A 24,585-nucleotide genomic window follows, 5' to 3' on the forward strand; every position below is an offset into this window, starting at 1 on the left:
TATGTACTGTCCCTTTAATGCCAGAGGGGCTTTTCTCACCTGTCACTCAGGGCCCAAGGGACATGGAAAAGTGATAAGACAATTTAATTAACCTAATGCATGAACTGCAATCGACTCTCACCCCATTGATTACTATAAAATATATTATGATTGTCAATCTCCTATGGAACAGACAGATCCAAGACCCACTGTTTGCCTTCTCAACTAATAACTCAATCACATTTACTATATTCTAATCCATTCTTTTCCATTTTTAAAAACATCAGACATGTCTGGAGGTCAGAGAGCGACTGTTGCTTGGATACGAAACTGCACGTGGTTGCTTGGTTACTGTTCAATATTCACAACAATAGCTTTAAAAGCGTTGGACAGTGAATACAATTCAATGTAACACAGCAGTAAGGCGAAATGGGCAATTTTTTAAAATTGAAAACATGCAGTATACAGGAGGACACCGCTGTTTTCTTTCAGTTGACAACAGACAATTCTGCAGATAAAACAAACAGAAATAGTACAGGAAACCAGCCTTTCACACAATAAAGCAGTTCTCCCAGCAAAGGAAATGGTTAGAGCATTTAGGGCATGTGAAAGGGAAAGGAGGAGACCTAGTCAGTTGTACAACTGAATGCATTCAACTGAAATGTATCTTCCGCATTTAACCCACCCCTCTGAATCAGAGGGTGAATGTGTGGGGTGATTACAGTAGAATATTGTATACTGTAGTATAATAAGGTATACTATATAAATATAGTATTATAAGGTATTCACAGCCATATCTTACTTGACATTGGATTGTATATACTCAAGATAAAAAGGCTCTGGGAGAGTTGCAAGTCTATCACCCACCAGCTGCTATGTATTGCCTCGCTGCACAGGACTGAAATGACCAGCTTTTTCAATGGAGCAGTTGGATCCGTCCTCTCGTTCTACCTTGTGACCACTAGATGTCCTCAGTGCCCAATGTGATTCCTGCACTCTGCAATAACACTGGGAATGGAATGAACGTTGAAACGAAGCATAATGCCAGTCAGCAGTATGCATAGGATGCATGTGGGACATGTCACGAGATGAACATGTTGTAACAGGAATAGAAAAACCACGACAGACGTGCTTTTTAAAATGCGCCCTTCTGTTAGGTTCATATCATCATCCCAGCTCAATAAAGCTGTCTCTCAGTCTCTCCTACAGGTCAAAAATTTGAATATTTAGCCACGGCCTTGACGTCCTCCCCAGGAAACATCTTTCATCAGATAATTAAGATGCAAATTGGCACTAATTACCATCGTATTAGTCTATGCATACAAATTAATCTTTGTATCAACTCTAGTAATTAGGGGCTCCAGTGGAAGGAGGTCCAGTCGAAGCACAAAGGGCACAGAAAACCCCAGCCCTGCTCTGATTGATAAGTAAAGAGTGTTAACACGGAGGGTGTTTAAGGAACGAGTTTAATTTCCCCCCTCCACAGAGGTCATGTGAGTGAGAACAGGAAGTGATGTGTAAGAGAAACAGAAAGTATGGTGGTTATGCTCTGGGAGGAATGCCCTCAGACCCCCTGCCGTGGGGAGTCTCCGCTCACTTCACAAATAAACAAATTACACTTTTGGGGATTATTCAGCCTCATCTTGTGTCAGAGTTCCCTCTCGTATTATACACATGCACTATTTCCCCTGACAAGACGCAGCATCTTCAACTGATTCTGTTAGGTAGAACTGCTTCTCTTATGTAGACAAACCCCTGTAGCTATTATTTTCGATATGTTGTGCATTGGTAAACAAGAATACCCTATCCATTTGTAATCAATAACTTGATTTCCTGTATTGATACATAATCATTCTCACCATGCATGAATGAGGTGAGCCTGAATGAGGTAAGAGGTTCGTAACGTCTGTGGTCAAATGTCTTAAATACAAGATATGGCCGGGTCACACATATACAAAAAAAAAAACTTATGACCTCAACCTCCAGGACAAAAACCCTGTGGGACCTGCACCGTCAGATTACCCAGCAGTCAAAGGGCCTTTCATCAGCCATGATTGGGTAACCCTAATTAATACTATTGTCATCAATACAATCTAAAATGATCTGGCTTCTCCTGGAGAGGGGCTCGAGGGATCAGGGTTGAGGGTGGGGGGATGTATGGATGGCTATCCCTTCATATGTCTGTGGTTCACATAGGGGGGAGGTGGGGGCGACAGGAGGGGAAGGGAGACAGCACAACTCCGGTTCACTTCTTGTCACAGGAAGCTACAAGCAACTTCAGTGGAAATCAAACAGGGTGTGATTTAATTGTTAGTGGCATGATAGTCAAATGGAAAACACAGCTGCAACTGCTTTCCATTTCCTGTTCTGTTGATCTCTCACAGCCTCTCTTGTATTCTCTCTCTCTGTCTCTCTATCACTCTCTCTCTCTCTCTCTCCAGCTCTCATTCATAATAATTCCATTCTCCTCCCCAGTAGAGTAGGACCATCCTCATCTGTTCATCACATCTTTCTTCCTAAGCGGAGGAGTGTTAGCACACCAGTTACCAGTTTGCAGTGATGCAGCATATGATAAGGTCCTTGGTTAATAAGTCCTAGTGTGGTTCCTCCGTGTGGGTCCTGGAGGGGCTCCTGTTTGAGTTTGAGGCTTGGGAGCCAAAGGAATTTGAAGATTAAAGTGAGACAGCCTGGCTGGAAGGCTTGGAGCAGGACTTTTAAAAGCAGGACTTATTCTGAATTATTTCTGAAGATGCATAATACATGAATCAGAGTATGAGAGAGAGAGAGAGAGAGAGAGAGTATGCGAGAGAGAGAGAGAGAGAGAGAGAGAGAGAGAGAGAGAGAGAGAGAGAGAGAGAGAGAGAGAGAGAGAGAGAGAGAGAGAGCTACCTCACCCCAACCCCTCCCCTTCCTTCTTGACTTATTGTTCTCATCAGTAGTATCCCTCACCTCCATCTCTCCTTCTCACCTTTCCATCCACCCCATTTTTCTTAATTTTTCTCCCCAATGTGTTCATTCCACCAACATCTCCCTCTCTCTACTGCTCTCTCCCTCTCTCTACTGCTCTCTCCCTCTCCCTCTCCTCTATCTCTCTCTCTCTCTCTCTCTCTCTCTCTCTTTCTTTCTTTCTTTCTTTCTCTCTCTCTCTCTCTCTCTCTCTCTCTCTCTCTCTCTCTCTCTCTCTCTCTCTCTCTCTCTCTCTCTCTCTCTCTCTCTCTCTCTCTCTCTCTCTCTCTCTCTCTCTCTCTCTCTCTCTCTCTCTCTCTATCTCTCTAGCCCAGCATCTGAACGACTGTGTTCTAGAAGAATCAGCCGTGTATAAATAATTCACATTGAGAAGTAGTTTCTGGTCAATGAGTACATAGACTGACCCGCTGGCTGGCTGGCTGACTGGCTGGCTGACTAGCTGGCTGGCTGACTGGCAGACTGACTGGTGTAAGACGGATGAGGCAGCTGCAGGATGTATGCTACTGCCCTCATTTAAGTTTACAGAAAGGAAGAAAACATACACACACACACACACACACAAACATGCACACTCTATCCTAGTTCACACTCCTTCAATTCAAAGACACATCAATGTCATAGAAAACCACAGAGCAGCTGATCTGACCGCTCATCCATACTGCAGGGTTCAGATTTGTCTGGTCTGACAAAAAAACAAGCCACTTCTGGGTTTGATTATAATGACTTGGCGCAACAATAATGACCAAACACTCTGAGCATCTCTACCGCAGCAGCACACCATTTCTCTCCTTCCAATTGGCTGCGGTGTGATTTGTCCTTTCAGTGGGTTATAACTGAACTGTATTATCTGTGTTTATTGTTCATCATTCCTCAAATCAAATCACATTTTATTGGTCACATACACATGGTTAGCAGATGTTAATGCGAGTGTAGCGAAATGCTTGTGCTTCTAGTTCCGACCATGCAGTAATATCTAACAAATAATCTAGCAATTTCACAACAACTACCTTTTAGACACAAGTGTAAAGGAATGAATAAGAATATGTACATATACATATATGGATGAGCGATGGCCGAACGGCATAGGCAAGATGCAGTAGATGGTATAGAGTACAGTATATATACATATGAGATGAGTAATGTAGGGTATGTAAAGTGGCATTGTTTAAAGTGACTAGTGATACATTTATTACATCCAATTTTTAATTATTAAAGTGGCTAGAGATTTGAGTCAGTATGTTGGCAGCAGCCACTCAATGTTAGTGATGGCTGTTTAACAGTCTGATGGCCTTGAGATAGAAGCTGTTTTTCAGTCTCTCGGTCCCAGCTTTGATGCACCTGTACTGACCTCGCCTTCTGGATGATAGCGGGGTGAACAGGCAGTGGCTCGGGTGGTTGTTGTCCTTGATGATCTTTTTGGCCTTCCTGTGACATTGGGTGGTGTAGGTGTCCTGGAGGGCATGTAGTTTGCCCCCAGTGATGCGTTGTGCAGACCTCACTACCCTCTGGAGAGCCTTACGGTTGTGGGCGGAGCAGTTGCCGTACCAGGCGGTGATACAGCCAGACAGGATGCTCTCGATTGTGCATCTGTAAAGGTTTGTGAGTGTTTTTGGTGACAGGCCAAATTTCTTCAGCCTCCTGAGGTTGAAGAGGCATTGTTGCGCCTTCTTCACCACGCTGTCTGTGTGGGTGGACCATTTCAGTTTGTCCGTGATGTGTACACAGAGGAACTTAAAACTTTCCACCTTCTCCACTACTGTCCCGTCGATGTGGATAGGGGGGTGCTCCCTCTGCTGTTTCCTGAAGTCCACAATCATCTCCTTTGTTTTGTTGACGTTGAGTGTGAGGTTATTTTCCTGACACCACACTCCGAGGGCCCTCACCTCCTCCCTGTAGGCCGTCTCGTCGTTGTTGGTAATCAAGCCTACCACTGTAGTGTCGATGATTGAGTTGGAGGCATGCATGGCCACGCAGTCATGGGTGAACAGGGAATACAGGAGAGGGCTGAGAACGCACCCTTGTGTGGCCCTAGTGTTGAGGATCAGCGGGGTGGAGATGTTGTTTCCTACCCTCACCACCTGGGGGCGGCCCGTCAGAAAGTCCAGGACCCAGTTGCACAGGGCGGGGTCGAGACCCAGGGTCTTGAGCTTAATGACGAGTTTGGAGGGTACTATGGTGTTAAATGCTGAGCTGTAGTCGATGAACAGCATTCTTACATAGGTATTCCTCTTGTCCAGATGGGTTAGGGCAGTGTGCAGTGTGATTGCGATTGCGTCGTCTGTGGACCTATTGGGCTGGTAAGCAAATTGGAGTGGGTCTAGGGTGACAGGTAGGGTGGAGGTGATATGATCCTTGACTTGTATCTCAAAGCACTTCATGATGACGGAAGTGAGTGCTACGGGGCGGTAGTCGTTTAGCTCAGTTACCTTAGCTTTCTTGGGAACAGGAACAATGGTGGCCCTCTTGAAGCATGTGGGAACAGCAGACAGGGATAAGGATTGATTGAATATGTCCGTAAACACACCAGCTAGCTGGTCTGCGCATGCTCTGAGGACGCGGCTAGGGATGCCGTCTGGGCTGGCAGCCTTGCGAGGGTTAACACGTTTAAATGTTTTACTCACGTTGGCTGCAGTGAAGGAGAGCCCGCAGGTTTTGGTAGCGGGCCGTGTCGTTGGCACTGTATTGTCCTCAAAGCGAGCAAACAAGTTATTTAGTTTGTCTAGGAGCAAGACATGGGGGTCCGCGACGGGGCTGGTTTTCTTTTTGTAGTCCGTGATTGACCCTGCCACATACCTCTCGTTTCTGAGCCGTTGAATTGCGACTCTACTTTGTCTCTATACTGACCCTTAGCTTGTTTGATTGCCTTCCTCCTCCCCTGACATGTCTGCCTGATGGCGAAGATCCCGGTTTCGTCCCAAATGGCAACCTATTCCCTACATAATGCCCTACTTTTGACCAGAGCCCTATATGAGTTGTGGTCAAAAGTAGTGCACTATATAGGGAATAGTGTATCATTTGGGATGAAACCCTGTTAGTGGGTTTGTCCTGCATCATTAGGGGGAAAACACGTTATCTGCTGGGGTTGAAGTAGATCGATAAAGATTTGTGTAGAATTCATCAGTGATTGCACAGAGATAATTGTCCCCCTTGTTTCCCAGATTTCTTAAATGACGATAGTGAAAGTGATTTAGCTCATTTGTGGTCAGAATTGATTACAGAATCATTACAGATATTGAGGGTTTCTATCTGCAGCAGTTTAATTCTGAACTGTTGTGTACCACTTGTTCTACAGTAGGAATAGATACAGCAAGGATAGGTCTGTTCTGAGTCCTGTGCTTTTCATTCTCACCAATCAATAATGTAGAGGTGCCTGGTGTGGTGTTTATGTGAGTGAAAGCCACATTCTCTGTGGATTAGTGTTGGAGGTAATGTTGATGATATGCCACTCCCTCTCTGATTGGGGCGGCAGAGTAGCCTAGTGGTTAGAGCGTTGGACTAGTAACTGAAAGGTTGCAAGATCAAATCCCCGAGCTGACAAGGTACAAAATCTGTCGTTCTGCCCCTGAACAAGGCCGTCATTGAAAATGTATTCTTAACAAATTCTTTGTTCTTCTTGCCTAGTTAAATAAAATAAATAAAAAATTTGGACTGAAGCCTAACCTGAAAATAATAGTTGTCTTGTTAAGAGACTGCATGTAATATTTGGTTCTGGGTTCTAAGATTAAGTTGATAACGCCCATAGGGATATATAATATGAGGATCATCAGCATCAATGGAGCTTTTTGCCCTTGCCACCAGAAAGGACAATTTGTACTTAATGCAACTTAGGGGGCTTTCTGAATGAATTTTTTATTTATTTAACTCGGCAAGTCAGTTAAGGACAAATTCTTATTTACAATGACAGCCTACACCGGCCAAACACGGACGACGCTGGGCCAATTGTACGCCGCCCTATGGGACTCCCAATCACAGCCATTTGTGATACAGCCTGGATTTGAACCAGGATGTCTGTAGTGACACCTCTATCACTGAGATGCAGTGCCTTAGACCGCTGCGCCACTCTGGCATAACCAGTCTCCCTGATCTAGGTTTTGGCTGTGATAACAAATATGCATTTGAAAAGCCTTAGGCAATAGCCTAATGATAAGACATATTTCATGCAAATACACTCACATTCCCTGTCACTCACATTCCCTAATCAGAGGAGGCTGGTGGGAGGATGTTGTGCTCATTGTAATGCCTGGAATGGAATAAAGGGAATGGTATACAAACCATTCAAACATATGGAAACCATATTCCATTCCAGCCATTACAATGAGCCTGTCCTCCTATGGATCCTCCCACCAGCCTCCTCTGCTGTTAATATGTTACTGTGTTTTAGCCTGGAAATGGCTTAGGCTACAAGTTGTGGTATGAATGAACATGAATCATTTCAGTGTGAGGAACATTAATAATTTAAGTGTACGTGTGTGTGTGTGTGTGTGTGTGTGTGTGTGTGTGTGTGTGTGTGTGTGTGTGTGTGTGCGTGCGTGCGTGCGTGTGTGTGTGTGTGTGTGAATGAGCGCACACGGACATGGATCTTGTAGGGAGGGGACAAGCGAGCAACTCACATAACAGCGCATTGTATATAGCTGCATCCCGCGGATGCACGTGGGGAAGCTTCTGATGTATCATCTACAAGAGCGGATAGGAGAGTAGGGACCAGGCGAATAGGACGTTCTTCTGCATGCAGCCTCGGCGCAAACAACAAGCTTGGAGAAAAACGAAAGCGCGTGTAAACGCTAATTAACGCCTTTTTATTAGCCGGAACTGTTTCTGAGGGGACTCCTTATGAATCCATGCAGTTAGCTAATCACACCAGATCACATACGGAGGACCATCTGTTCATGTTCGAGCGACAAGAGTTTGTTCAGCCAGAAGCGGACGGTTCAATCAGTCTATCCTAGATTCAGTGGACTGCGCTTCGTCTGTAGACTGATGATCTTATGTGGTCTACACAGCCGTGGACTCATGTTTTGAAACAATGGGTCAATGCACTAAGTTGAATGTGTTGCTGTAACGTCCGTGGATGATGGCAGGGGTACACGCTTCCGAGGCTGTGTCGGGACATTTTCAAAATCCTACCATTGCAGCCTCTCCGGCACAGAACGCGACACAAATAGCGGGGTTGAACAACAATGACGCCACCGTGCTGCCTCCGACTGGCACCCGGGCATACCTGGACATTTCGGCGGCTGCCTTTGCCCACGGGCACCCGGTCTATGGGGCGGAGGGAGTTTACACCAACGGAAGGTACATGGACCACGGGAGTCCTTGGACTGGCAGCAGCAGCCGTGACAATTCAGCCGAAAGGAGTCATGGAGGCGTGAACACACCTTGCGGCATTATGAAGGTTGGTTGGTTTGTTTTCATAAAGCCTACTTTATAATGTCACGTCAATCATAGGAAGCTCTTAAAGGTTGCGTTAATGAGGGAATCATTATCTCACAGCTCTCGCAAAACCACATGACCCCTTCAGGTAGCCAGTGACTAGCCCTCATTGTGATTCATTCTATTGTTATGGACCCAGGGTTAGATGAACTGTTTGTTAGTGACAAAGCTGTAATAATAATAATAAAGGATGCTGAGTTGTTACTGTGTAACAAACTGATGGTCTAGTGCCGGGTAAACATTTTGCTGAGGGGAATGTTATGATGTGGTCTATCATTCGCCGCTAGGCTGCAAGGCTCCGAAACAGTTACAATGTTACAAAGAAGGTAGGACTAACTGATCCAATGCTCTGAAGTTTGCGTGATGTCCTTCTTCATGCCTTGCGCTGCTGATGGTGTGGGTAGCTGCTGCCGGCTACAGCTGCTGCTGCTGCAAGGTTAGGTCACCAAAGGTGAAATAAGATGCTTTAGCTGCACTCATAGCAGAGGACAACCTTTAACAGTTATGACATTCCCTCCCTGGATAGTACAACATGCCTCTATAGTCGAACTACGCTACTGTTCCAATAGACTTGTAAATATAGTACTATGTAAAAGTAAAACTGGCAATGCTGTTTACATCATACGCAACATTGTTTGTTGACCGTTAAGATGAGGCCTAGCCGCAAAGTCTTGGCTCATCAAGGGAATTTCAAACATAAATGATAGGCCTACATATTACAGAGAACATGTCTGCCTGTAGTCACTATTTCCCCCAAGTCTCATGTGTCCTACTCCAGGATGTCTTCAGTCAGATGGTGTAGCATGACAGAGACAGACAGACTGGGGGGGCTTGTGGAGAAGCTCTGTGGAGGTGGGAGTTTTTGGAGAGAGAGTGGCATTCTGTCATTACAAGCCAGTTTGCTTAGCAACCAGTATAAAACCATGAAGCTATCCATTCACCCTGTTATTGAATTCCCTGTGGATGTGCGGGCGAACAAATCTAAACACTGCCTGCTCTCTGGTTTGATGTGCTTCTCTGAGGTGCAGGGGACTCCTTGAGAAAATGAACAAGTCCCTGACTGTTGCTTCTCTTCACCCCAGGGTGTTTTGCCCTATTGATGAAACGCAAGGCTGTTCTTCCAGGAAATTCCATGGAATAGTATAATTCGAGGCGAAGGCCTAAATCGCTCCACTCCGAACTTCCCTCCGAAAGAACTGGAGCCATCTACTGATGTTCATAAGTTCAAACTTCATAACAGAAATATGGCAAGAATGCAGAGTGGATCATGTCAACATGCTCTAGGTCTTAAATCCTCTAAAGCTTATTCTCCGAATGTACTGTCCTGTTCATATGGCATTGTATTGTTATACTTATAAGGCTTTGTTACAATATTTCTTGTGATGCACATGGTGATAAACATGTTTGGACTTTTCGTCTGTAAGTCAGCTCAGCCATGTGGCAACATTGAACTCTCATCAACTGTTGCTATCGGAAGGACCAGGATGTACTATCAAAGATGCCGGACAAATAGAACCAGTAAAGAAGACTCATTCCTTTGCTAGAGTAATGCATCTATAATGTAGAGACTGCCTCGACCCAGTCCGATAAGAGTTAATTGTCCGTATGGCTTATGTGATTCACGTTGAGGAGAGTTCACCACTGGATTCAGGGTCAACACTTTGAATGCCAGGCGTGAAATGCCAGTTGACAGACAACTCACCGTAGGTTCTAAGTGTGTGACTCTGTCAGGCCTGCGTGTGATAACCCGATTAGATAACCATGTCCTCTTTTAGCAGCGCATCAGAGCATCACTGTCGTTTCCTGTTCTCATTCCAATATGGATGTGTTGGTCCTACAGCACACTGACGTCCGCTTTTATTCCTGCATGTCTCCTAAAGGCCTACACGCATCCTTGGGCGTAAAATAGTCTATCTAAAGGGTTAGTGTTCTGGAACCGCTGTCACAGAACAGTTAGGGTCAGCGGTTCTTTTAGATCGACTCTGCTGCGAATGCAGCCAAGAGGGCATGTTTATTCATAGAATCAGAGAGGAGCGTCGCAACACAGTGAACTTCGTCGTCAGTCACAACATGGGGAACACACAGATAGAGAGTGGCATGATGGGAATCTGGGTCAGCTCTCCTGTAGTAGAGCTTGGCGATATGGACCAAAAAATCCACATCGTGATAAATTGCCTGAATTGATGCAATAATGATAAATAGAAGGATAGTTTATAACATTAATGTGCAACAAGTTTTTTTTTAACGTTTCCTTTAAACTACAACTAGTCTGATGGTTGTAACCATCAACTGTCCCATTAACAATCACCCATATTAACACTTACTTCATTTCAAACTTCACATTTCTCTAGTACAGGCTACGTATCATAATGAACCATATCAGGAAAATGCCTGCGATAAGTGATTTTTGGTTTATTGTCCCATCTCTATCTTGTGGTGTGTTGTGGTGCTAGTGTAGTTCATGTGTAGTGTAGTTGGAGCTTCAGTACCCACACACACACGTTTCATCAGCCTGAAACATGAGCTGAGGGGTCTGAGCGGTCTAAAGGGGGGAGTGGGGTAGAGAGGCAAATGAGCAATTACAGCATTGTGCTCATTACAGAGTTATTCCGGAAGATTGAAAACAAACTTGTTATTTTTTAAACCTCCTGTTTGGACTTGACGTGTCAATGTATGGCATGAGGGAGCAGTGGAGAACCCATCTATGTGTGTATTGTTGAACCAGCCAAATCCTGCAAGGCTGTCACACCCTTGGAGTGGTGAGTGACTGTCCCATGGGTGGAGGGAAGGGAAGGCTTCCAAAGTGGTTGGAGAGGACGGGTTGACGGGGGCTATTCCAGTCTGTTTTTTTTAAGCAGGGCTGTGGACAGCTGCAGGCTCCTGCCCTGCCTGCCTCACTTTAGCTGACTGTTGGGAAGACGTCTGTCTGCCTGCCGGCCTGCCAGCACAGACCAAGAGAGGGATAGGACGGATCTTCCCCCAGCACTGTTGTGACCAAAATTAGTTTCTTTATCTCCCCCCTCTCCCTCCCTCCCTCCCTCTCTGAGTGGTTTTTGACCTCTGGAGCAAATTAAAGGTCAGTCTTATTCAGGGCGTTTACTGGAAAGATGAACATTGTCAGCATGACAAAGCAGAGCAAAAACATGACGGGATGAAATAATAACAGATGTTATACAGAGTAATACACAGAACCGTAACCACAGTGCTTTGTGGTCACGGAGCTAGCTGTTGGGACCTACCATATAGCCCAACTGCATGCCACCACACCCATCCCCTCCCTCTCTTCACCAACTCCTCACCCCAGTCCAGTCATGTCACTGAAGGGCAGGACATCAGCTCATCCTGTCATTTATTCAACCCCTTTCCACTTTATTAACCTAGTGTGTCCTACTTCTGGTTGGCTAACAGTCTGGCTAACAGTAATTCAGCTCGCTATCCTGTACCAGTCCTGGTCACATGGCTCTATAATACATTAGTCAAGCACTCAGAGAGTGTGAGAGTGAGATTAGTTCTCTATGTGACTCTCTCTCTCCTTCTCGCTATCTCTCTCTTTGATAGACAGAGATATGTGACATGGCATGGCTCTCAAGAGAAGACAGGCTATGTGCACACCGCCCACAAAATGAGGTGGAAACTGAGCTGCACATCCTAACCTCCTGCCAAATGTATGACCATATTAGAGACACATATTTGCCTCAGATTACACAGATCCACAAAGAATTCGAAAACAAACCAGATTTTGATGAACTCCCATATCTACTGGGTGAAATACCACATTGTGCCATCATAGTAGCAAGATGTGTGACCTGTTGCCACAAGAAAAGGGCAACCAGTGAAGAACAAACACCATTGTAAATACAACCCATATTTATGCTTATTTATTTTCCCTTGTGTACTTTAACCATTTGTACATTGTTACAACACTGTATATATACATAATATGACATTTGTAATGTCTTTATTGTTTTGAAACTTCTGTATATGTAATGTTTACTGTTAATTTTTATTGTTTATTTCACTTTTGTATATTATCTACCTCACTTGCTTTGGCAATGTTAACACATGTTTCCCATGCCAATAAAACCCTTGAATTGAATTGATATGTGTCTGTTATATAGATAGAGAGAGGATATTTTTTAAATAGATGGCGACGTTCGACAATTATGTTTTAAGGAATGTTTTGGATCGGCGGTATCTGAAGAACTCTGATTTGAGTGCAGCAGTCTTACTTACTCCTTTAAATCTAGGTCATATCTAAATTCAGCTCCAGTCGCATTCAAGGAAAGAGATGATTCTAGGTTATACGTATAGAAAGGAATCTCATTCGCAATCGAGCATAGACTCTGAGGTGCGTCTGTCAAACCATTCACCCTGTTCTGGTGGTGTGGTGGAGGAAATTCCATTCTAGAGCTTTACCCAATAACCACTCCTTGGCTTTGGATGAAAACCCACCCCCACCCCCTCCAGTCATTAAATACATAAAGCCCTTAGATGTTTACCCAGATGTCTCATAGTCTTTATCTGATAGTTCGGCAGTGCCAGAAATTCCCACGAGCCCCTGATTGATCCCTTTCCCGCCAATGCTGCCCTGGGCAAATATGGAATTCTATCCCCCAACGTTGAATCCTGGGATTTTCTTCATCCACACCAGGATCGGAGAAGCACCGAACTCAGATCCTTCTCAAATAACACTGATTACATGCTGATGGATCCCATCGGTACTGCTTGGCGTGCGGTAGCAGAGAGAGCAGTCTATGACTTGGGTGGCTGGAGTCTTTAACAATTTCTAGAGCCTTCCTCTGACACCGTCTGGTATAGAGGTCCTGGATGGCAGGGAGCTCAGCCCCAGTGATGTACTGGGCCGTACCGCACTACCCTCTGTAGCGCCTTGCGGTTGGATGCCAAGCAGATGCCGTACCAAGCGGTGTTGCAGCCAGTCAAGATGCTCTCAATGATTATGAATATTAAAGAACACAGTTAATGTCTCCTCATCTCCATCACTATGATAGACCACCCAGAGACATCATGGAAATTAAGTTGTCGCAGTCTCACTCTGGACAGAGGACTATGAGGTGAAGGGGAGGCAAATGATGAGGAAGAGGAGGAGGGTAGATGAAGATGGATTTGGATCATGGCAGAGGAATATGCATGCTCAGTTTTCTGGGACTCTCTTGGCTGTTGATCTCAAAGCAGCCATCTGTGAAACGCACACATTTCAAATACTTTATTTGGATCCAAAATGAAGCATTGACATGCGAAGGTCCCACATATTGCATAAGTCATGCATGTGCACAGGCACACCTATCCCAATCCTCCTCTCATCCCCTGTTCAAACAATCAACACTAACAGCAGGAGACCGAAAGCTCTTGGACATCAAGTTTGATTTTTGGAGGTGAAATGTTACGATAAATGAAAAGTAAATAGCGTGTACTCTTTGTTCAAAGTCCATAATGCTTGAGTCCATATTGTGGATCACGAGCACAAATACTAGCAAATGCCCATCCTCCTATCCCAGTTGAACGCACAGTTTGAACAGTAAACAGATTTCTCTGACTGGCATTTTCTCAAGCACCTCTTTTCTTGCCAATTCCTTTGAAGACAGATGCCTCATAATATCCAAATGTGAGGGTTTCTCGAATATTTTAGTGCATCACAAATAAACTAATCTTAGCCGCTCAAACACACAGAAGCATTTGGTCCCTTTGTCTGTCCCTTATGGGCAGTGAAGCGTCATGCTAAAGATCCCTGTTTGGTCCGAAACTATTTACTGTGGCACCTGGCCAGGGCTTCAGAGCAGAACTCTTGTCACAGTACTGAGAGAAGACTAGTAGAACTATGCTCTTGTTTCATGGGGGGCTCTCCTGAATTTTTTATTACATATCTTCCCTTTTATCTGTTTCGTTGGGGATAATGACTTGTGCTAAGTGAACAGGAACCACAATCAGCCGTGTGTGAAATTGGGGCCCAGATAAAGAAGAGTTTTGAACGGATTTATTTGGACACTGGGGTGTGCGGGTAGACGCCTCATTTTAATGTGCCTCACAAAGCAACAGCGATGATGCTGACAGACAGAGGCAGTGGCAGTGGTAGGGTCCTCTGACGTCAGAAGAGCAGCGAGGATATCATTGGATTCTGGAAAAAGTCTGATCAAAATGTCTGTTGAGGTCTCGGAAATTAGGTCTCAATTTAAAAAAAAATGTGGCTGATGTGAGAAGTGAAGCGGTATTTGGTTTTAGAGCCGTTCACAGGGTGATCTACCGATCTGAGGGTTAATTGCTGCACTCGGGCCATTTGAAATGGAGAAGTAACGATGAGTAGTATTCTGACATTATCCGCTCAATATTTCCCTGGGTCATTTGGGCCACTATGGCGCTGGTGTGATGAATGAACGTGGCGGTATCGCTGCAGCAACAGCCAGTCTCTTGTCATCTGACATGTCGTTTGGTGGCCTTTCAGATCTCACTTCCCCCTCTCTGACTGAAGTGACTTCCTTTTGATTGGATGTCTAGCTCTTCTTTTTGTTCTGAGTTTTGACTGAATGAAAGACATGGAAAACAAGAGAGAATAAAAAAGATGTCATAAAAAGGATATGGTGGTCGATATGCTGAAGTACAACAATGAAAAGAAACCAAATGTCTTTTCGTTGTCATTTTAAAACATCAAATATGTATGACAAAGATGAGAATCCGAATTGGGAATCGTCAGAAAGTATTTTCGAGAAGGTTGTCCTCCGGAAGATTTTGTGACCTCTTAACAGTTTTAGCTTCTTCTCCCAAAGTGTCAATCTCTAGCATTACTTCTGATCGAACAGGGGTTAACTAACCTTTGATGTTTCACCCTCCCCTTCACACACTGTCCTCCATTGCCCTCAGTTGCGTAATGTCAGTGTGTTTGATGGAATGTCGTCTAGAGATCCAAAATCACTCGAGAGCCCATTCAACGGAGGCCACGCCCCCCTCTCTTCTCTCACCCCTCACCCAAGACTGGCACCTTAAGTATCCAATCCCCCCCCAGTAAGATGCCATTGGAGGAGGCCTGAAACCCTGAAACTCCAGCTTCAGTCTAATCCCGCTAATCAGATTTAGGGAATGGAAAAGAAACACTTTCTGTTTCAGGGTTTTTATTCTTTCCCCCTTAATTAAAGTGGTAGAAATGAGAGAATAACAGGTAAAACCACAGTGATTCCTCCTGGATTACTTGGCTGTGTTTGGGCAAGCAGCTGATCTGTTTGATTTGGCCAGTGGTGGACAATGTCTACACGTCCACACCACTGCATTCCTATCTCCCTCGTTACTTCCTCTCTACTCCTCCCCAGGTGTTTTCGTTGTTACTAGTACACTGAACAAACCAGCTCTGCACTTCCTTCAGGCAGGATAGGGGGAAGGGGGACAAGGATGGGGGAAAGGATAGGGGGAAGGGGGAAGGGGGAGAAAAGAGAGGGGAGAGAATGGGATTATTCAGTTTCACCCTGTCAATCCGCAACAGGAAGTGAGTTCAGCATCAGCTTTTAGATTGTGGTTAGTCACGGTGCAGCACACATCGGCTAGTCGAGCGTTATTAGCGTTAGCCACCAGCAGTCAGCAATGTGGGCCAGATATATTCTTGACCTCTGCTACTCTACAAACATACTGTAGTAGTCTGAGATACTGAAAGCCAATCATAATTGAGAGGTAAATCCTTCACAACTACAATGAGCTGAGAAAAAACGTAATAATAGAACGCCTTAACTAACCATAACAGGAAGGAGGAAGTGAGGTCGCTGACCTTGGTCCCTCTTGACCCAGTGGTTGAGTTTTCGTGTGGCGAGCCAGGAGCCAGGGGATGATAAGCGGTGAGGGAGGGAGCTGAGTCTGTATCTCTACCTCTACCCAGGCCTCTACCCAGTTTTCCAGCGACAGGGTAATTCTGATGGGCCCACAGTCCAGCCTGCCTAGTTCACAGAGTGGCAATTATAGTGTTCTCGTGCCCTGACAATGTCAGAGAGGACACTGCTCTAGTCAAGCTTAATAAACGTGTGTGTGTGCCTGCGTGTGTGCCTGCGTGTGTGTCTGCGTGTGTGTCTGCGTGTTACAGAGTGTGTGTTTGTATAAGTGAGAGCTGAGAGTGATACTTTGACATTACACACGGTCATAATGTGTTTTGCACATAACACATTGCAGGACACTTTGCCCCTGGTTAAATACAGTGATTCTGCAAGTGTGTGTTCGTCGCTTGGAACAGAGCAAGAGAGTGGAGGTGTAAACTGTCCTATAGGATCAGGGACCCGTAGCGCTGCTGATGCTGTGCTGCTTGTCTCTGTGTGCCTTCTCTGCTGCTGTGTTTTAAGAGCTGCTTCTGTGTTGCCTCTCCCGCCACATGTGGCCTCGTTCTGTTCAGTTCCTCTATCCCCACACAGTGCTAAAACCCCAGTCCACAGACCTACACCAGTCAGCAGCCTATTTATAGGCTGTGGCGGGATTGTCTGCCCTACGATAATGAGCACATATCTTTCATTTGTTCTTAGCCAACCAACCAGCATCCTCAACCAGCCCAATGTCTTGAATCAAGCCGAATGTCCTCAACCAAGTCCAATGTTGTCAACCAAGTCCCTGTGTATCTTTGTGGCTGTGAAGTGAAATGTGATGGGGTTAGTGTACCATCCTGCTGTAGTCTATAGATCACAGGGGCCCTCATAGAGAGGGGCCCATCATGCAGAGGGTTCACACAGTCGGTCAGGCTATTCCAGCACTTGTGTATTGACCCGTGTGGTTGATGATTGGCAGGCCAGATCGTGCCAGCCACTCACAGATGGTGCCACGACTTGCCTTGGCACAGATGGCAAAGGATGAGGAGGTAGAACTGGGGCTTTAAGTATAGGAGGTGTGTGTGCTTGTGTGCTCAGTCACGTGTTTCTTTAGGACATTCGTTATCTTTCGTTAAGCGTGTGTGTGTGTGTTTGTTTTGAGTGTGTCTGTCTTTCTGGCTGTGTGTAGAGTGCCATCTGAAATGAAATTGCCAAGCGAGCAGACAGCAATTTTTCTCAACAAGGGGAAAATTCCCCGTCCTCTGTGACAGTCGATTTAGAAAGAGAAAATGAACAGTTTGTTTCTTTGCGATGGATTAATTATATGTCTCATTCCAATTTAGCACTTCCCTCTGGACTTGGAGTGTACATGCATGTGTGTTTGCACGTACGTGCATGTGTTCGTCTGTGTGCATGTGTGAGAGAGAATGAGCAACATAGAAATGGCGATCTGTGTACACTGGGTGGAAAAAGTACCCAATCTGTCACTGTGTGTGTGTTTGTGTCAGAGAGAGAGAGAGATGCTGTGTATGAGAGGTTTGCGATGGTCAGTGCATGTGTCAGTCAGTGTCTCAGAGGGGGAGAGAGAAAGAGATGGGGAGGGAGATGAAGAGGGAGAGGGAGAGGGAGAGAGGGAGGGAGGTTGGGAGGGGGTGAGAGTAAAAGCAGTGTTTGCTGAGTTTGTAATTTGATACTGAGACTGAGCAGTAACTAGAGACCCAGCGCTGAGAGGAGAGCAGCAGAGAGTAGAAGGAGAGAGCTGTACTGCAGTACTCACACAAACGCGTCTCTCTGTACCACCAGAAAGTGCTACGGGGACATGCAGAGGACAAGCTGATCTTGTCTTGGTTTAATCAATGAACTAATGTCTATTAATTCATGTTTTTTTTTGTGCACTGATAAAAAACAGACTGGCAGGTGAATGATTAAATGGATGCCACTAAGTTGATCATCATTGCTTTACCTGTTGATTTGGATCAAATGAGCAGAAAGGGACATGCAGTACAGCCTGTCAGAATCCTATCAGACACCCATCAGGACAAACCTTAATACGGCGACCCAGTTTAGAACGACAGAGTGTTAGATAGGGACACGGATGAACCCTTTTAGAACCATTTTAGATGGAATCAAAAGGGTTCTGCAGGTCAGGGAGAGAGGGAGGGAGGGATGAAGGGGGTGCAGTGGACTGTATCAGAAGCCAAGGACAGAAGGAATCCAATTGTGTGTGTTAGAGGTTGCTGGATTGATGGAATTGGGGTTGGGGTTGGTCTAATGGGTCCGTGTGTGTGTGTGTGTGTGTGTGTGTGTGTGTGTGTGTGTGTGTGTGTGTGTGTGTGTGTGTGTGTGTGTGTGTGTGTGTGTGTGTGTGTGTGTGTGTGTGTGTGTGTGTGTGTGTGTGTGTGTGCATTTGTCCATGCCGTGTGTGTGTGTGTGTGTGTGTGTGTGTTTGCGAACATGTCCATGTGTTTATATGTGTTGGGTGTTAGACATGGTTATCGCTAAGGGCTCAGATACACCAATAGCGTTAGCTGGCCCCGAGAGTACTTAGCACCTCTGAACAGAGTGCGCACCGATTCTACATTGCGTGAAAATGTTGGCAGTCGGACGTCTACACTGGGTGGTCCCTAAAACACAGCCCGCTGAATGATCGGCAGACAGATACTCGATCCACGTTCAGTGTAATGTGTGCGAGCCTTAAGACATGGTCTTAGTAGAAGGTGTGTGTGCGCGTGTGAGGGTGATTATGCAAGGGATTGGCCGGAGATGACTGAGGAAGTAACCCATGCTGTGCCAGCGGTAAGGGGATAACAGATAGATCAATGCCTGCTACAAGACTGCTCGGTGGAGTGTTAAAACATGGATGGTGGTAGAGAGAGACAAAGGAAGAGAGATACAGGGCAGAAGGAGGTGGAAAGAGCTTGGCCGAGGGAGAAGAACCACATTGATAAATGGATAGAGAGATAGTGCTTCAGGTGCTAATCCATTATGACTTCTCATCACCCAAAGCGGTTGGTTAATGATAACCCTGTGTCTAATGTGTAGCTGTGTGTTTAGGCTTCTGCCCCAATTGGGTCTTTCTATAAATAATGGAGCCAATGTGTGACATTGTGATAAAAAAAATCAAAATGGTTAGATTTTAATTTTTTTAAATGTCATGCAGTTCCACATGAATAAAAGTGAAAATATGCAAATTGGCCCGTAACTCCAGCTATACAACAACATAGGACTAGGACTATACATCCTTTAAGCAGGGTTCATTTTTATAAAAATACATGTATTTAACCTCTATTTAACTAGGCAAGCCAGTTAAGAACAAATTCTTATTAACAATGACGCCCTACCAAAAGACAAAATACCTCCTGCGGGGACGGGGGCTGGGATTAAAAATAACTACAAATAATAAATAAAAATATAGGACAAAACACACATCACGACAAGAGAGGCAACACAACACTACATAGAGACCTACGTCAACAACATAGCAAGGCAGCAACACATGACAACACAGCATGGTAGCAACACAACATGACAACAACATGGTAGCAACACAACATGGCAGCAGCACAACATGGTAGCAGCACAAAACATGGTACAAACATTATTGGGCACAGACAACAACACAAAGGGCAAGAAGGTAAAGACAACAATACATCATACAGACATTGACTATTCAAATTCAAGGACTTTCACTTAAATATTTTTAATTTTTTTAGGCCTTGCCAATGTATTGATATTCAAATTATTATTACTTTCTAAAATATGTGAAAATAATGTTTTAAATCAACATGGGAATTTTATTGAATATCGTTCTGATCCTTTCTTAAGGGAATGACATAACAAAAACAAGATTATTATCAATGACTAATCAACAGCTGTAACAAGTTGTCCAGTGTAGGAAATCCTCACTGGTCCCCTAGTTTATAGAAAGACCCAACTTCACCGGGGCTCTGTACTCTATTGGGAAAGTGGACTGCCTGTCCTTTTTGATGTTTCCAGGAAGCCTTTTTCACAGCCTGTTTCCAGGAAAACAGAGGGACCAGGGTTATGATCATTTCCATTTCAGTTCATGGAATTCCACAGTTATGGAAATACACTTAGACGCTCATTTTTCACTTTAAAATGTATGCCAAACGAAGCCATTGAATTCAAAATTTTACAAAACCAAAGAACTATACACAATAATTACATTGAAAAATGTACACAGTAAACAATAATAAAATACATTTACTGGAAATCTGTGCATTTGCAAAGTTTGGTAACATAATTACAGTAATCTCCCTCAGTTTTATTACTATATATTTTTTAACTCATTTTTTGTGATATCCAATTGATAGTTATAGTCTTGTCCCATCGCTGCAACTCCCCTACGGACACGGGAGAGGCGAAACACGACCCTGCCAAGCCGCACTGCTCACTTAACCCGGAAGCCAGCCGCACCAATGTGTCAGAGGAAACAAAACACTGTTCAACTGGCGACCGCTGTCAGCTTGCAGGTGCCTGGCCCGCCACAAGGAGTCGCTAGAGGGCGATGGGACAAGGGAAATCCTGGCCGGCCAAACCCTCCCCTAACTTGGACAGCACTGGGCCAGTTGTGCGTTTCCTCATAGCTCTCCCAGTCTCAGCCAGCTCTGACACAGCCTGGGCTTAAACCCAGGGCTGTAGTGACGACTCCAGCACTGCGATGCAGTGCCTTAGACCACTGCGCCACTCGTGAGGCCCTATTTCATTATTTTTTACAAACTTTGTATCTGCACAGTTCTACATGTAACATATTATGTGGAAAATGTTAAAAGTAGTCTTTGTGCATCGTAGTTTGTTAAACTTTAAAATCAATGATTTTTGTTTGGTGTACGTTTTAAAGTAAAAAGATCTGCTGAGTCTCAGCGTAATTCCGTTACTGTGGAATTGCCCTTTAGTCAATTCAGGTAGTAAACTGAAATTACAATTTCAATTACAAATTTGCCTCATAGAAAAGTGTTGAGTAAAATTGGAATGTAAGCTTAGTTCCTGAATTGACTCACTTGAACTGGAATTGACATCAACCCTGCCAAGAACATTTGGAAAGTCCCAGTAACTGTGTATTGCCTGTAGAAGTTCTTGTCAACTTGCCTGATGACTTAACAGAATTCTTCCACTGCTCTGTGTTTGTTACATACTTCAGTCTGAGACTGCCATTGTTGAAGTCGTTTGTGGAGACATCAAAATGAGGGGTGTTGTACAAAACAAAGTCATCAGCAATTGGATCATCTCTAACCAATTAGAGTATCAAAGCCAATGACACATTTTCTAAACTCCGCTTTACCCACGTGTGTTCTGCCTCTGGCCCAACCCATCGGTTTCTGGAACCAATCAGAACGGTTAGAATGTGTTTGCGTTCTAGAAATCGTCAGGGAGGTACTCCGATCAGCACTAGTTGCGGAGAATAAACTAACGTTTGTGGGCGTAGCGTTTGGCCAGAGCAAGGACATTGGGTAGCCAGGCAACTTGTCAATAACCCTACTAGGGCTGTGACGATACCAGTATCGCAATATTTATTTTCCATGGCAAAAACGAAAGCATGAAGCAGACCAACCTCTTGGATCCTTTAAAAACCTGCTTTATGTCAAATTATGTATGCTGTAGCTGTCAAGTGTCAATGTGCAGCGGGTAGGACGGAGTCAGGCGCAGGGCACAGAGTAAAAAACGTACTTTACTCGAATAAACAACAAAATAATTCCACACAGGGAAAATACTCCAGCTCACAGAAATAGCGAACACTTAACAACAAACAAACACGCACAAAACCATGTGGGAACCAGAGGGTTAAATAGGGAATAAATAATAATGTACAGTAATCCCTCGTTTATCGCGGGGGTTACGTTCCGAAAATGACCCGCGATAAGTGAAATCCGCGAAATAGAATATTTTTTTTTTTTTACAATTAGCAACTATTACATGTATACAAATACAGTGACTCACGTGTAGGCCGTTTCGTCGACATTATGGGTTTAGGAGATGTTCGAAATTACAAGATAATTTGGCCAACTTAATGTAAATTTGCCAAGCTGTTTTATGTACGTACACATAACTGCACGAGACGACAAAATGATAGCACAATTCGTAGCATGTTTTGATACAAGAAGCGGGAGTGAGTTTTTAGCGAATCAGAATGCAGAGCACAATGCACCAAAAAAAAAAAAAAAATGCATTATGAAAATCCGCGAAATAGCGAATCCGCGATAAGTGAACCGCGAAGTGGCGAGGGATCACTGTAATGGAAACCAGGTGTGTACAATAAAGACAAAACAAATGGACAATGAAACGTAGATCGATGGCGGCTAGAAAACCGGTGACGTCGACCGCCGAACGCCGCCCGAACAAGGAGAGGCACCAACTTCGACGGAAGTCGTGACAATAGCTTGGAAAATTAAAAGATGTGACTCTGGATGACAACATTATGACTGTTTTCCTAAAGAATTTGTGTCCGTTTCGTGCTTTGTTTACTTGCCACGATACCAATGACTATTGCGATACTGGTATGGTCCGGGCCCTACCTACTACCTATGTAAAGTATGTTGCGTTGTCAAGACAAGTTGAGCCAGTTCCAATTTAAGCACCAGGTCATGGACTGAAACCATGTTATAAAGGGTTTGTCATGAAATCGGGCAGATGTGTGTGAGGCTGACAGCATTAGGTCATCAGTCACAGGGATCAACAGGGTGTGTGTGCGTGTGTGTTCTGCCATTTTAGAGTAACTTTCATGAAAAAAAATTCAATCATAATAAACAAATGTTTTAGGCTTAGTTATAGTGAAGCATGTCAATTCTGGGCTTGATACCACAATAAATGTGAATCTATATTTCCTTGCGCCCCATGGCGGAGTCAAACGTACACTGCAATTGGCAATAGATGTCAGGAACTCTGTGCCTTACCACTGTGAGTTAACAGTCCAGATATGTGTTTGTCGGCGATGTACATAATTACATTATCAGAGCTTGCCAGCGGACTTCTGGTAAGTATGCCTTAGTGAGAAAGTGTTGGGATCAGGTAGAACTACATTTACCCACCCCCAAAAATGAATACTTACATTTTTTTTTTTTTCAAGGGGTTGGGCAAAGACTGAAATTGGGATTGACAGTAAGACTTTAAGGGAACTCTGCCCGCTGTGTAGAAAAGTAGACGTCACAGATGAGAGAAGAGACAGCGTGTGATGGGGGATAGGAGGAAAAGGTTCGGCGGCGGTGACACAGAGAAAGGAAGAGAGGGATTCTGTCTGTCTGCTTTTTGTTTTGTGTGTTTATGTTTGCGTTTGGAAATCTGTTTCCCTGCCAGTATCCACTTCCTCCTGTGCTTTGTTTTGCTGTGTTTATTAAGTCACACGCTTTCCCGCTGCTTCACCCTTCAATGCTGTACCAGATTTCTCCTAGTGTTTTCCATCCCAATTAATGGCCTACTCCTCTCTCTCTCTCTCTCTCTCCCCGTCTCCAAACGAAACATCAGCGTGTTTGAGTGTCTGAGTGAGAGTGAGTGTGTGCATGCTGTGGATCAGCAAGGCAAGGTTGAGGTTGAAGTGACCTGTTAGTTTATGTAACGGCTGTTGTGGGTGTTGATTGTGTGATTGTGATTGGCCCAGATAGCGGCACTCAAGAGTGGCCCATTCAACGTCACCCTCTCTCTCTTTCTTTCTCTCTATCTGTCCCCCAAACCCAGAGTTCAACAGGGGGTGACAAAATGACCTTATTATCCCAAAGCCAGTGACTAATTGAGGGCCTGGTTCTCTGCAGCCTCGGAGAGGAGTGGAGAGTAGGGGAGGGAAGAATTGGGGAGAGTAAAGGAGGGGAGAGGAGAGAAGACTAGAGAAAGGGAGAATAAAGGAGGGGGGAGGAGATAAAGACAGAAGAAATTAGTGGGGGGGGGGGCAGAGGAGACAAAGGGAGATGAAAGGAGTGGAGAGGAGAGGGGAGGCAAAATAAAACAAGCTGGCACAGATCCAAACCCTCCAGACCTGTGAGGCGGCCATTTTAGACCTACTAGAGGCCGTACATTATTTAATAACAGTTATTTACCGTCATGTGTGTGTGTGTGTGTGTGTGTGTACGCTCACAGGACTGCTTTAGATGAGCGAAGACTAGCTGCGTTGTGGGAGAATGTCGAGTAGGGGTTCAGGGAACCAATATGCCCTATAAGGGTGGACCAGGGGACCAGCACTGTAAGGGCTAACCAGCCATTTTCTCTTGTTTTCCACCCAGCTGACTGTTTCCCTGCTTCTCTCTGTCGGTAGTTTATTAACATTCGTGCTGTAGAAAGTCATGTTGCACACGGGGGTTGATTGAATTCGCTCACAGGGTCCTGATGAGAAAGGACAGTCATTTCCTGGTGCCAGACTGTGTCAGTGAGCGTGTGTGCAAGCTCGCTCGCTTGCGTGTATGTGTGTGTGCTTGTATGT

General features: G+C 44.8%; 1 protein-coding gene across 1 annotated transcript in view; it reads left to right on the forward strand.

The window, feature by feature from the left end:
- The window catches only part of LOC139562215 (inactive phospholipase C-like protein 2), a 129,616-nt gene that overhangs the window by 34,714 nt on the left and 70,317 nt on the right, over positions 1-24,585 (forward strand). Inside the window, exon 19 of the mRNA XM_071379731.1 lies at positions 8,012-8,338. Within this exon, the coding sequence (XP_071235832.1) occupies positions 8,012-8,338 (327 nt within the window). The remainder of the gene's footprint in view (positions 1-8,011; positions 8,339-24,585) is intronic.

This window comes from Salvelinus alpinus, chromosome 1 (genome assembly GCF_045679555.1).
Source record: "Salvelinus alpinus chromosome 1, SLU_Salpinus.1, whole genome shotgun sequence".
Classification (NCBI taxonomy): domain Eukaryota; kingdom Metazoa; phylum Chordata; class Actinopteri; order Salmoniformes; family Salmonidae; genus Salvelinus; species Salvelinus alpinus.